Here is a 13,369-nt window from a genome sequence, read left to right as displayed (position 1 = left end):
GAGACCCATTTCGGTGGCCAGGTCTGTACATTGCGCCCATGCGCGACGTTGGCAAAAGAGACGGGCGATTTCAAGAACAAACTTGCTTCGGGCGGGCTTGATCCATCGATCCTTGCTAACGGCGGTAGATTTCGGAGCTCTGGGTTGACGGAGGAGCGTGACGGGACATTTGTCCTAGACTCGTCACGGATGAGGAGTCAGACCTAGGCCAGTCCTGGACTCGACACAAGCAGCGACCCGCGCCCTCGCCCGCCTCACCTCGGACCCTGCAAGAGCCGGTGCAATTTCACCTCTGGTCCCGATGATCTAGAGAAGAAAATTTCGCTCTGGGGGGAGCAGACTGGGCTGAGCCGTTCCCCATCCCCCGCACTTGAGCGCGTGGGCGAGCGCGCAATTGTCTGGTGGAGGGGTTGGAACGAGCTGGGACTGGATGGTGCGTTGTCGCATCCAAACCATTGCGATAGCTTGTTGGATGCAACCCTACAGGAAAGCTCCGGTCGTAGGGCTACCAAACAGCGGGTTTGGTTGGCCGACTGTCGTCCTCGATGCAGGCATGCTGGAAGTTGTCAGTTCTGTCCCACCGATCTCGAGAAGGGCCTCCCCTGGACCTGACGTTGTCACACTCGACCATGACAAGGCAGGGCAGGGCAGGGTAGGGCAGGGAAGATGGGAGGACGGGGGCTGGTGCGAAAAGCAAGACAATAAGCGCTTCAGCCGTGCGACAGTTCCCGTTGTTCGGGCCTGCTCCGGGCATTGGATGCTGGATGATGGATGGCGCTCTCGCAGGGTTCTGGCATGGTGGACCACTACGGTAGAGAGATGCACGTCAGTTGCATGCGGCACGCAGGCGAAGGCGACGATACCTGTTTACTGCGTGGGGACATGGCAAATTCCGTGGCTTACGGGGGGCAATTGGCGACTGAGGTGGATTTGGACTGCTGTTGAAACAAAGAACAAAGCCGGCAAGGGAAGAAGACAGTAGCGTCCATTATGCAAACCGCTGGAGCCTGCGGCGAAGAGCGGGTAGGGCAGGGGCAGGAACAGGGACAGGGGCAGGCAGGCAGGTTAAAGAGCGGGTCCAAGGGAGCTTAAACTGCTGAGCGGCATGGGATACGTACACTACACGGCACCTCACGGTCAGATACGGTTCGGAACGGTACGTGGCTGCTTTCACTAGCATGTCTATGCCACAGTGGAACCAGCACATGAAGTCCCGCCGTACAAGCCATGCTGACACGCAATTTTTCATCAAGTAGAACCTTTCGGATTAAAAGTCCGCAATGGTCATTGTTGGTCTCTCGGGCAGGCCTGGCAGGCTGGAATGAGCATGTACTGCTCCACAAACGTGTCGGATGAGGACCTTGGTTGAGCGGTGTCTTGCGGTAAGTTGCAGTACTGGCCGCGTAATGATCCTCAGCAGTCCAACGCGGCAAGAAGCATCAGCATCCACGATCAAAACAACCCTGTCCGTTGAGGGAAATCACATTCACGAAACTAATGCATACTGCCAAACTTGGGGGCGGAGGCAGGATCAGCCTTGGGGAGCGGGGGCAAGCACGATCGAGGAATGATTGCCGTGGAGGAGGCGAGCATCCTTACAAGGAGTCAAATAATTGACGCACCCGCGGTTCGCTGCCGTCTTTGTTGGCGGTCAGCATCCTCAGGCACGGGCAGGCTGGCGCGGTGTCTCTCCCTTCAAAGCCTGGGCGAAGGAAGGAAGCGGGCAAGGATGAGTTGGTCTGATCCCAGCGCACCATGACAATAGGGATCGGCCGCCGATCGCCTTCGAGAAGCACGCTAGAAGGGTGTCAGGCTGGCAGCCAATTTCACAGTAGATGCTGCGGTACATTTCTGCTGCATCTACTGTGGACTTGGCTGCGCCCCGGCCTGCCGTTGTTTTGTCGATCGGTCCCGATCAATGCGCAGCCGAGTTGCCAGCCTGCCAGCCCAGCCTGCCAGTCAGTCAGTCAGTCAGTCAGTCAGCAGCACATGCAAGGAGCAGGCGGTGTGACCGGGTGAACAGACCTGCGAAGACGTCACTCGCCCGCCCACTGCTTGTTGGCGCGTTCGTGGCTCGCTCGACATTGGGCAATTTTGATGTTTGATGTGGATCTCGTATTTCGCCATCCAGTCACGGCAGCATCTTCGCTGGCCCAAGGTTCCTCCGCTCCGCAGAGCCTCAATTTTTCTGTTGAGTGCGCGCATGCAGGCGGTCGTTTCAGAGTGAGTCCGGTGAGTGAAAAGCTGGACTCACCTGACACAATTCATGGGCCTGGGGAGGAAGGACTCCTCTCAAATTGACCAATACCGGCGGGCCTGAGGTCATGAGCTCGTATCCATCAAGTGTCGAATCACAGACCCTGGAATGATTTATGGTGCCCGAGTAGTAGTATGCTTGTTGAGGAGGATGCATTTTACTGTTACAGCGGCGGTAGGCAGAGGTAGCATGTGGACCTGAGAATCGACGCATGGATGGGGGAACTTGGGGGACTTGGGGGACTCTGCAGGGAGTCTGGGTAACCCCTGCTATCTCTGTTTCTCCACAGTTGGCAGCGGATAGCTACTGCCTCGAAGACATGCGACAATCAGAAACAAAGCTCGCAAAACTTGGTATCACATCTTCAATGGGGCTCAACCGCTGCACTTCTAATACCATTGTGTTTCTGGCCAGGCAGTTACGCTCCGGCCACTTCTGACTGAGAAATTTGCTGCATGACCACATTCGAAGTGGAGCGCACATTCTGAAACGCCACCAAGACCGTATGCCACACCTTCGGCCTCTCATGGATAATTTTCAACAGCCGCCTGAAACGGCAAGTATCCTTCTGAAATATGTGGATAACCATCTCTTGACCGACTCTCACAAGAATCGTTCATTACGCCAAGAGATCGATTGGCTTGCAAAATCCATACTCGATATCCTACGTGAGGTAGGCGTATTCAGGCAGGCGTGCTTAATAAATTACATCTCTTAGCTGTATGGGAAGACTGTACATGTGCATCAACACATGTTTGACTTAGAGTGATATATTAACAATGATACAATAGTACCAGACCTGACGGCAGCAGCGGAATGTTCCGAGCTTTTTAGAGTTTGCGAGTCGTAGCCCTGAACCCGTGATCGAGATACGATAGAATGATAGCTTACAGATATATGATCTTTAAGGACTTTCTAAGTTATTACTCAATTTTGTCTGCAGTCATTCCAGAATCAGTAATCCTGCCAGGCCAAATAACCAAGGCTAATTGCAATTGTGTGTACATTTTGGATCTCTTGTGCAGTCGGAATCACTACACGTTGGACTCGGAATCGGTGATGTAATGCTACATATAGAGTTCCGCTTTGAGTTTGCAGCCTCTTAATGTGGGGCTAAACTCTGGAGAGCCTATTTCAACTACTTCAAAGACTTTGAGGAGCAGGGTTTTAATGTCATGACTAGTATCGATTCTTTTCAGTAACGGCGAGGCGGTACAGATCCATGACACAGGCTTTTTGGGGGGGAGTACTATGTCAGCTTAGTGAAGGCCCTTTGACTTAAAGGCTCTAGTTATTTGTATTTTTTCCCTCTTTGCCTCTTCTAGTTTACTTAATCTTGCCAAGTAAGGATAGGGAAACCAGAAGACTTGAGGGAGGGAAATCGTCGGGAGAGGGATATGTAGGAGGGCAATGATCCGAAATCGTGCTCGATTTTATACATAAAATATGTAATGCCTATCTTCTGAAGGAAAAAGAGGTGTAAAAATAAGGGAGGTTCGAAGTCCCTTGAAGTAGAATCGAATATTTGCGTAGGCAAAGAGCAATGTACAGTAATCTGGCCTGGTAGCAATGAAATCATTCCATGTCCTCAACAGCATCGACCTTGAAGCCTCCAGGCATCAGTTCAGTGTAGACCTTGTTGGGGTCATACTTCTCCCTGATCTCCTTGAGCCTGTCCACGCTCTCCTTGCCATAGCTCTCAAAGACCGCCTGCCCAGCGTCCGCGTCGTTGAGGTACAAATACTGACTCGTGCCATTTATCTTCTGCAACGCCTCGTCCATGGCAGCGTCCGCGCTGACCAGCCACTCCTCGATCTCGGCGTCGTTGGCAGCATCAGACCAAGACACCGACTGCTCGACCCAAAATGCAGGCTCCTGTGGAACATTCTGGGGCATGCCGGCCGACTGACGCGCCATCGTGGGGGTGACGGCGTTGAACGCGAGGCCGGTGAAGAAGCCTGGGGCGCGGTTCGCGAGGCCGTTGGCGGCGAGCGAGTTGAAGAAGTTGTCGTGCACGATCCTGGCCGCCTCCGTGGTTGCCTTGATCGGGACAACGCGGAACTTTTGCCTGAAGCCGTATCCCGCGCCACCGGGCGCGAAGGCTGGCCGCATAGCTTTGGAGATCTGGGCGAGGGTTGTTGGCTGGAGGGTTGAGGAGTCATTGATTGCCTTCAACGTAGTCCCGGAGTAAAATTCGGCGAAGGGACCGGAGGTCGGCGCAGTCGTGCCATTGAAGAAGAGAGTTGATTCGTAAGAAGGGGCCGTGTAGTTGGGGCCCCAGCGGGCAACGGGTGTGACAGCAGCGCCGGTATCTTGGTCACCGTTGTTGGCGAAATTGACGAGGGCGTCGATGTACGCATCACGAGTCTCGTTGGTATCGCCGTACACCGCGTTCGCTACGAGAGGTGTCGGTGCATAGAAGGTCTGGAGATCGAAGCGCGTGATCAAGGCGAAAGAGTTTCCACCACCAGCAAGGGCCCAGTGGAGATCAGAATATTCGTTGTCGGCTGTAACGGTGACGATTGTACCGTTTGCGAGGACCGCCTGTACTTGGGGTTAATTTATATTGCACAGAAGTGCGAGAAGGTCATACCTCATAAGCCTTGATCTTCCCATTTGAGGCTCCGAGACCCAGGTTGTAGCTGTAGTAGCTTATGCCTCCTCCAAGCAATAGACCTGGAACGCCGACGGGTGCTAGACGTCCTCCAACGATGGTCAAGTTTGAGCCATCCATGTACTCGAAAACATCTCCCCAACGCGGGCCAGGACCTATGGACATAGTCTCCTTGTCTTCAGATAGTTGAAGCGTCTTGAGGTTGCTACTGGAGATAAGAACGCCGGTAGAATTGATGTTTGCAGCATCCGCGATGGGCATGTGACCACCTCCGCGCATGGAGAAGCGGGTGGATGTCTTCACAAGAGTTTTGATGATCGAGGAGAGTTCGGTTGCACACGCTGGCGTAACAACGCAGGCAGGACTAAGCCAAGCAGCGGACGACCATGATCCTAAGCACGATAAGCTGATGGACAGACAGCATTGTGAATTCTTCGGGTTTTCCCTTGGATGTGTATACCTTCATTTTCGGCTTTGTACCCCGCGTCTTCGGGCAGCAACGTAGTATTCGGGTGGGCTTGCTTCAGAAGCGCGCATGTTTGAGAGGGATCCGAAAGCTGTGGCGCGTTTGCTGCTACAATACATGCGGCGGACGCAGAAAGAAAGAGGGCGCGAAACACACTCATGATGGAACGAATGATGTTGGAAGACCTGTGGATGTGGTGGGTAAGGTGATGGCAGACGACTTCACGTAGCAGCACTCAGCATTATATATTACCGCTGATCACAATGAGGATTCAACCCTCGTCACTCTGCATCCATTACTATTTTGATATTCCAGGTGACGTGCATATTGGCCACTAGTTCGCTCGGTTTCCAGGGTACGCGAGGGCAGCAAGGCTGAAGTGCTCGCCAATACGTATTTCGTGGAATATCCAGCTAAGCCTTTCGAGGCCGAGGGTCAAGTAGTGTCTTGTTCCTGATGTAGCCCATAATATGTTTGTTCCTGCAACGGAGATGTAGTATCGTACTCGTACTGTTGCCGTCGATGAACTGTGCTCCTAGCTGCGGACTAGTTAACCCCGTTCGATTTGTGTTGTTTCATCCGCACGACTTTAGTCGCTCACAATAGTCGTTTTCGGGTCTAGATCTTAGGGTCCCCAATTGGGGTCAAGCATAATGACTGGATTATACCACCAGCTCCGCCCCACTTCTATCGCAGATCAGGGTCGCTCTCGCACTCGTATTTGGATTCACAGATGATCACCCTCGCTCCACTCCCCAAGAACCACGACTATATGCCGCAATGGGAACCACATAGAGAATGTCGGAATAGATGCCAACAGTGCAAGCGTCAACGCGGTGAGATAACGACGCACAGCGCGAGTGGCTATGACGATGACTCTATCTATGGGATACCGCTAATTCGGTCCGCGGCGGTGAACATGCACCACACGCAGGCAGCGCCCCATACGAATCCGAACGCATTCTGTTGATCAACGCTAGAAAATTGTCGCTCACGATCACATGCCAACCACATTGCTCCTAAAAACCCGAGCATCGCTTCCTTCGAGAGAAACAGCTTTCGGTCGCGACGCGTCCTCGGTTCAGCACCGCCCAATACCTAGTCTCCATCTCTCGCCAACTCCAAAATCGGCTCGGCATATGCGGGTTGGAAATAGAGGTCCGAATTCGAACTCATGCATGGAGTTCCCGCGGACCCCACAATGCCAACGAAGTGACATGCGTTCATGGTGCCTTGCATAAGACGGCGGCCAAGGCCAGGAGATGTCCTCATAAGCCTGCAGTGAAGGGAAAGTCAATGGCCCGAGTGGATCCCCGATGGAGATAATCATCGTTATCCATTATCGTCTCGATGCCGTAAGTCATCTGTATCCAGCCCCGCTGTTTTCTCGTTCCAAGGATGAAAAAGATGCTTCCCATAATCGAGTTTCTCTGTCCACCACTTCCCCGTTGTTCTTATGCGCCTCGAGGCATTGCAGGTTCAAGACAACACAACGAAATGAGCGGGCCGTATTTTTCTCGGCCTCCCTGCATACCCTAAAGGCTCGAAGTTATCCCATTTGTGTATTTACTCGACAACTGTGCTATATGCGACAAGATCAGTCATAGCGCCTCTTGGGCCAAGATTATCTGTCGTTTTCGCATGTCAAGATTGGACCCTTGATTTGGCGCTTGGTCTGCCGGGCTATGCTGTCCCTCCTCATTACAAATTCATAGCTTCTGGTCCTAATCCTTGAAAATACCCCAGCTCCTTGTGATAGTGGTGTGTTGCAGGGGTGACGGCCCAGGCACCGTGCTGGAAATAAGGATCGGTATGCGACAGGATCGGGCCCCGAGTCGGATGCCCACCGGCATCGCTCAGTGGAAACAGCAATATTTGCAGCTCTCGACTTCGGGTTTTAGACTGATTGAGTCAGGTATTTGTCCCTCAATAGGGGATTTCTCGAGTTACGCTTGTCAACGAGTATTAACGCGCTCCTTCCCTCAGCAGTCATGACATTATGCTAGAAGTTGACCATGATTGCCATGAGACACGCAAGTAAATTGACCTGAATTGGCAGCAAGTATAAATACCTGGAAAATCGAAGAGCAATATATTCTGAACATTGGTGCTTTCAAAGTCTCAGCTAAATTAGTAACGATGTCGATAGCGAAGCAAATTTCTTGCTCACTTCGCCTATGAGCAGCCTCTCGCGAACGGGTACGGACAAGTCAGCCGAAGTCAATGCAAGTCACTCGGATGGAGAGATTTTGACAAGACTCTAGTCACATTTGCAAGACAACAGTACCCGACGAGTACTGTTGAGTGGAAAACCAATGGTTGTTCCCTCAATGAACAAAGAGTAGTAGATATCCTGGTACATCGTCCATGCCTTGCAGACCTTGACAATCTAAGGGAAGCTGCCAGATTGGTTGTTGAAGAGTGTCTCCCCACGAATGATGGAAATGGTGAAGCTTTCAAGGAGACGTTTCTTTTTCTACCGTCGGCTAGCCATGGAGCGAGGGCCGTGGGTCAAGTGGGCGTTGTCAGTGAGCTTAGCCGGGTTCTCTTTATTCATCAGTAACCAGCCCGGGGGCACTCTATCCACATTTCTTGTCGTCGCATGTTCACAGTGTTTACCAAAAAAGAATCGTCGGCCCGCATTCTCGCCAAGCCTGGTGCGATATATGCCGAACCTGCCGACTCAACGACTACACAATCACAGCCACGCGCGAACTAGCGCGCAAATGGCTAGCACTACATAGTATAGAGATTGGCGTTTCCGGAAACCTCGGGCCTCTAAATATGGGATCAACTGTCGGTGCTCAGACCTTGTCCGGCAGCCCGCTCTTTCAGTCAATATGCTCCTAGTAGATACTGCTGGTCCGATTCCCCCACTACCTTCCATTAGTATTTTAATGGTGGCAAATTCGTCTACGTAGACAGCTCCGTTGAAGTCTTTTATACGACAGGTCTGGAACTCGCCAAGATGACAGTGTGTCGACCAAGTACACAGGTGAGTCTGCTATCTGGACATAGTCACCCGCTGTATCCCCGTCTGGATGGAGACGCCAAAGAAGGGGCAGCGTATCTGGTTTTTGAAATTGTTCCAACATCATCAACAGCTTACAGCATTCCAATCTCGCACCTCTTCCATCTCAATTGAACGCTACCGGAGTGTTTCTGTTGCTGGCCGTGTCCTTGTGCTGAAGGCCATCCATAGCCCAGCAGGACACCAGTACTAATTCAAGCAAGGAAGCTTATTGGACAAAGAATCCGTGGAACGAAATGGACTGAAAAGATTATACCCGCACTTGATTAGTTGTCTCAATGACACTAACATGAAAAGATTGCCAAGTCATGAATGGAAATGAGCGAGAAATACGAGTTACAGTCGACAACAGAATCTCTCACATTATTGTCACCATATCTCCGACAGGTCTCAATGGTGATTCTGTGTCAGAGTGAAACGCCCTTGGCTGATTTACGTGAATACGTTTCCAGCTTTATTTCCTCTGATAGACTCTCATAGGCCCAAATTAACGTTCAAATAGTTTTCATTCGTACATGGGCGAAAGATCCGTGATAAAAATAATATATTAAGGAGAGTCTCTGAAAAAAGTTCTAGAAGTGTGTGTATGTCATAATACCAATCCCTGGAAGCCGCCCAGCTCTATATCTCTTGAGTTCTCTTGTTTCTCGTTGTAGATTTGAGTGTTGTAATGCTCGAAGCCGCCAAGTGCGTAACTTCAAGCCGATAAAAGAAAATTTCGGACCGATAAAAAGTCCATCAAAGCCACCAGTCTCATTCCCCACACCTCTCCTGATGTCGACTTTGTGCCTTTAAAGGTACTGGCAGGTAGCATAGGTCTGCTCCTGAGGAGGTCCAATAGGGACATCAGAGGCGCTTCCGTACAGCACAGTGTCAGAGCCATCGACGCCGTAGCTGTGGCAGACTGTGTTTCCGGGGGAGTCCGCGGAGATGGAGGTGAAGGAAAGCTCGCTGTAGATGGTGGTCGATGATCCGTCAATGGGCACGTCGTAGGTTACAGTGTTGTCGGCGGCGGCCCAGAAAGTAAGGTGCACGTATTCGGAGCGGGCAGCCTTGGTTGACGGCGCTGCGGCGGCGAGGCCAGCAAAGAGGGTAGCAGCTGCAGTGGTGAACTTCATTTTGAAATGGTTACAAAAGTGTTGGATCCTGAAATGGACGATGTGTAGTGTAGATGAAGTGAGAGATTTGCTTTGTGTGAAGATGTTGGTGCGGATGATTCTTTCAACTTCTGTCATGAGTCGAGGATCTATCGCCCATTTTATACTTGGATAAGTGCGATATCATCTCATTAATGGATGTAGTAATTATGAGGCTTCTGTGCTCTGGTGTCCAGCCTCCATGTGGTCGGCCGCTCGGGCTCAATGCGACCGGGCGGTGACCGCCTTCGTGCAACGCCTTGTGAGCCGTCATAGTCTTGAGAGATCTACGAGAGCCGGTATCAGCTGAAGAGGCTGAGTTCCCTGTGGTGTAAAACCCCGTGGGTTGAAAGTAGTCAGACAGAGAACGACGTGGCGTGGGATCACCTCCAGCCAGTGGTACGATTCGAGTACGACAATCAGCTCGAGCACCTGAGTGAGCCCTGAGATATTCGTTAGAATACGGTTTTCGGGCATTACAGTCTTACCAGGAGTCAGCAACATTGAAGAGCGGGGAAAAGCTCTGAATAGAGGGAAACATGACTACAGCTGACGACACAATGCTTGCTCTCGCAATGTCGTAGTTTCAAGATACATGTGAGTTCAAGAAAATCGATCATCTTGTAAAGGAGCCTGCCGCGATTGCTTGTGCAAGGAACGATAGTTCTTGGGGGTGGATGTAACCAACCGACTTTGAATGGGAGATGTCGGTTAGGAGCCAAGTCGATAAGCTTATTTTGCGGCTGTTGATCCACTCGGCTTATCCGGGCGCATTTCGGCGAAGCCAAGGACTCAAGTAAGCGCTGGGAATCATCTGATTTGTGAATTGTAGACGTGGAAGTCGGCATTGCGTCGGAAATGCAGTGCTGGCTTGGGTGGTGGCTGCTGCTGCTGGTGCTGCTGGTGGCTCAGACGCTGGTAAAAGGATTTAGGGTTGGCGTTGTTTGTCTGGTGCAGCGAAGCACAGCAGGATGGAGGGCAGCGCCCACAGCGCCCACAGCGCCCTACCCCAGGTGGACCCGCTTTTCGACCAAATTGGTATAAGATGATTGGGTGAGCAGGGCGTGCTAGCCCGCAAGAGCGGGTTGCCAAGGAGAATCTGCCGGCCCACGGGGTCCTTTGACAGGGCTGGGGTCTGACGTTGTGTGAGCAGGTCGCACCTAACCTAACCCAAACCTAGTTTGCTTGTGTCACTGCCCACGTCAACGTCAAGCCGCTGGTGCCTGCTAACTTGCTGGGTATACTACCTAAGCTAACTCCCACCAAGCCCATCTGCCTGAATGTGAGAACTCACACTAACCTGACCCTGACCTGCCTGGACTTCAAACACTGAACGCCCAACGCTGAGCGCTGAACCTCCGCCTGAATCTCACATCAGACCTACCAAGAACCGTCAGGTGCTTTGGCATCCAGCCTTGAATCTCAGCCTCTCCACGATGGCGGACCGAAAATGCTGGACAATCTTGGGTAAGCCCGTCAGACCATTGCACAGCAGGCGCCGCAAGCATCAGCCCCCGCCGTACAGCCCGGTGTCCCTAACCCACTCATGTAGAGAACAACCCTGAGGTCATGAACGCCCTCAAGACTAAGCTCGGCCTCTCGGACGAATTGGAGTTCTACGATGTTTACTCCCTCGACGAGCCTGAGCTCCTGTCCCACATTCCAAGGCCAGCCCATGCCCTTCTTGTCATCATCCCCCTCACCAAGCCGTGGGATGACGAGCGCAAGGCCGAGGACGCGACCCAAGACGACTACGCCGGCTTCGGTGAAAAAGAGCCCGTCGTATGGTTCCAGCAGACCATCGGAAACGCCTGCGGCTCAATTGGCCTTCTACACTCTGTCATCAACGGTCCAGCAAAGAACCACATCCTCCCAGGCAGCGACTTTGAGAAGATCCGGCGCGATGCCATTCCGCTGAACATGACGGATCGCGCCCAGATGCTCTACGACAGCGAGCCCTTTGAGGCAGCCCACAAGTCCGTTGTCAGTATCGGTGATACTGCTGCGCCACCGGCCGAGGACACTCGTCACGCCGGACAGCACTTCGTCTCATTCGTCAAGGAGGGCGGCCACCTCTGGGAGCTGGAGGGTTCGAGGAAGGGACCAATCAACAGAGGCGCTCTTGGTGAGGATGAGGATGTCTTGAGCCCCAGAGCTCTGGAGCTTGGGATCAAGAGGGTGATCAAGCTGGTGCAGGCTGCAGGCATCGAAGACCTCCGCTTTAGTGTTACTGCTCTTGCACCCAAGTCTTCGTGATTTCACCCTTGGTAGGCTATTTTTGACCTTGAGTGGTTCCTAGGCAGCCAGCAAAACCGCTAGCACGTAGTGCTGATGCATTCACTTTTTTCATCCAAACGTTTCCACACATGCCAACCAAGTGTCCCGCCTTGATCTGTCTTTCCCATTGGCACTCGCCCACGAACTCTTCCATCTAGTGACATGCAGCACATTCGTGACGAACTGCTCTCATGCAGCTAACACTGCCGCATGAGACTCCTTTTCCCGTGAACTTAGAATTTAACAATCCCACAAGCCTTGACTAATTATTGCTGTTTTTAGAAATGTTCCAATTTTTTTTATTTTCTTTTTATTCATCACCTTTAATTCTGACACTACCATACCGCACAGCAAATACAAAGGAAATCAAAGACATCCGAGTACAATTGCTCTGCGATGACTTACCTACCATGTACGGACAGACCGCATTACCATAGAGCCGCTGCTCTGGCTTCGATCCCCGCGGACGGGACTGCTAGCAGCCCGAGGCCGGGTAAGAGCCGGTGGAGCTGGCGTACTGGGTGTTAGCAGGGGCCGAAGCTGACTACTTGCCTGAGGGGCGTGTCCCATCTGGTCAGCAGGGGGCGGCCCTGAAGTAATATACAGACGGCCTCGAGGTCCCGATGCGAGAGTTGCTGCTGCAGTGATATGGAGCAATGTTCCAAACGGGTCGCGCAGTAGATTATGGGTCTCCTCACCTTGGTCACCTTCGTCAGGGCTGATGACCTCAAGGTCTTCGTCGCCGACGGAGTTGACGCTCTGTGGCGGAGAGACGGCAACGGGTGATTCTGATTTCACAGATTCATTCTTTCTCTTGGGTGGACGGCTACCTAGGTCTGTGTACGGATTCCGGATATAGTCCTCAGAATCTGCAGAGACGCCCGATGCCCGTGTGCCGAGCACCCACTCCACAGTCTGGCTTGAAAGCCTGTGAGGGCTATTCGCCTGAATGACTTGTCGAAGCGCAGCAACCGCACCCGAGTTGTCACTCGAAGAGGCTGCCAAAAGAGTTTCTTCCATTCCGCGAGCAGGCGGGGCGCATCTTGGAAACTGGGACCTTGGAAGCTGGTACCCTAAAGACTGCTGCCGCCGCCTTGTGCGGTTGAAAGGGTTCCACCAGCTAGGCATGGTGGTCAAACGACTCACTACGGTCGAAAGTCAGATATTCTTGGTCTCTTGTCTCTTCGGAAGACTAGATGCAGCGCGAAAATTCACACTGCAGTTGAGCTGGCTCAATTGTAGTTTGATGCGTGAGGTAGTCGGGAACACTTCGGCCAGGACGAAATCATCTGTGATTTTATATCCGGGACTGTTCCAATTCGCGACTCAGCCGTTATTATATCATGACAATGCCACTGTTCCTTACACAAGAGACGAGTATGAAAGGGCCGGCAGGTGGCGGTCTAGGCCCTTCATGGAGCTTTTGAACAAAACGATTGTTGAGGGACACGGTCGTAAGGACATGCCGAGATCAAAAGCCCCGAGCCGCGTCGAGTAAATTATCCATTATACCGCCTGCTTCTCTTTTGTTTATTGAGCAGGTCGTCCCGCTATGTCTGGAATATATAAATCTGGAGAGCCCTGCCTC

At 52.3% G+C, this 13,369-nt stretch overlaps 5 protein-coding genes across 5 annotated transcripts; 1 reads left to right on the top strand and 4 right to left on the bottom strand.

Annotated features, from left to right (window-relative positions):
- Positions 1 to 3,832: 3,832 nt before the first annotated feature.
- J7T55_008339 (FAD-binding domain-containing protein) lies at positions 3,833 to 5,497 on the bottom strand (the record flags this gene model as incomplete). The annotated part of the gene is made up of 3 exons (XM_053138647.1): positions 3,833 to 4,801; positions 4,851 to 5,263; positions 5,332 to 5,497. 3 exons carry the CDS (start codon positions 5,495 to 5,497, stop codon positions 3,833 to 3,835), a joined length of 1,548 nt encoding a protein of 515 aa, XP_052997616.1.
- Positions 5,498 to 9,159: 3,662 nt separating this feature from the next.
- J7T55_008338 (uncharacterized protein) lies at positions 9,160 to 9,486 on the bottom strand (the record flags this gene model as incomplete). Its single annotated transcript, XM_053138646.1, has 1 exon — positions 9,160 to 9,486. One exon carries the CDS (start codon positions 9,484 to 9,486, stop codon positions 9,160 to 9,162), a length of 327 nt encoding a protein of 108 aa, XP_052997615.1.
- Positions 9,487 to 9,656: 170 nt separating this feature from the next.
- On the bottom strand, positions 9,657 to 10,352 carry J7T55_008337 (uncharacterized protein; the record flags this gene model as incomplete). Its single annotated transcript, XM_053138645.1, has 3 exons — positions 9,657 to 9,791; positions 9,892 to 9,947; positions 10,193 to 10,352. The coding sequence occupies 3 exons, from the start codon at positions 10,350 to 10,352 to the stop codon at positions 9,657 to 9,659; spliced, it is 351 nt and encodes a 116-aa protein (XP_052997614.1).
- Positions 10,353 to 10,940: 588 nt separating this feature from the next.
- Positions 10,941 to 11,760, top strand: J7T55_008336 (ubiquitin carboxyl-terminal hydrolase isozyme l3; the record flags this gene model as incomplete). Its single annotated transcript, XM_053138644.1, has 2 exons — positions 10,941 to 10,971; positions 11,057 to 11,760. The coding sequence occupies 2 exons, from the start codon at positions 10,941 to 10,943 to the stop codon at positions 11,758 to 11,760; spliced, it is 735 nt and encodes a 244-aa protein (XP_052997613.1).
- Positions 11,761 to 12,186: 426 nt separating this feature from the next.
- J7T55_008335 (uncharacterized protein) lies at positions 12,187 to 12,801 on the bottom strand (the record flags this gene model as incomplete). Its single annotated transcript, XM_053138643.1, has 2 exons — positions 12,187 to 12,290; positions 12,480 to 12,801. 2 exons carry the CDS (start codon positions 12,799 to 12,801, stop codon positions 12,187 to 12,189), a joined length of 426 nt encoding a protein of 141 aa, XP_052997612.1.
- Between the last annotated feature and the right edge of the window lie 568 nt (positions 12,802 to 13,369).

This window comes from Diaporthe amygdali (genome assembly GCF_026229845.1).
Source record: "Diaporthe amygdali strain CAA958 chromosome Unknown NODE_4_length_2575358_cov_65_588622, whole genome shotgun sequence".
Classification (NCBI taxonomy): domain Eukaryota; kingdom Fungi; phylum Ascomycota; class Sordariomycetes; order Diaporthales; family Diaporthaceae; genus Diaporthe; species Diaporthe amygdali.
The sequence above is the reverse complement of the archived record's forward strand: the minus strand, read 5'-3'. Positions and strand labels throughout refer to the sequence as shown.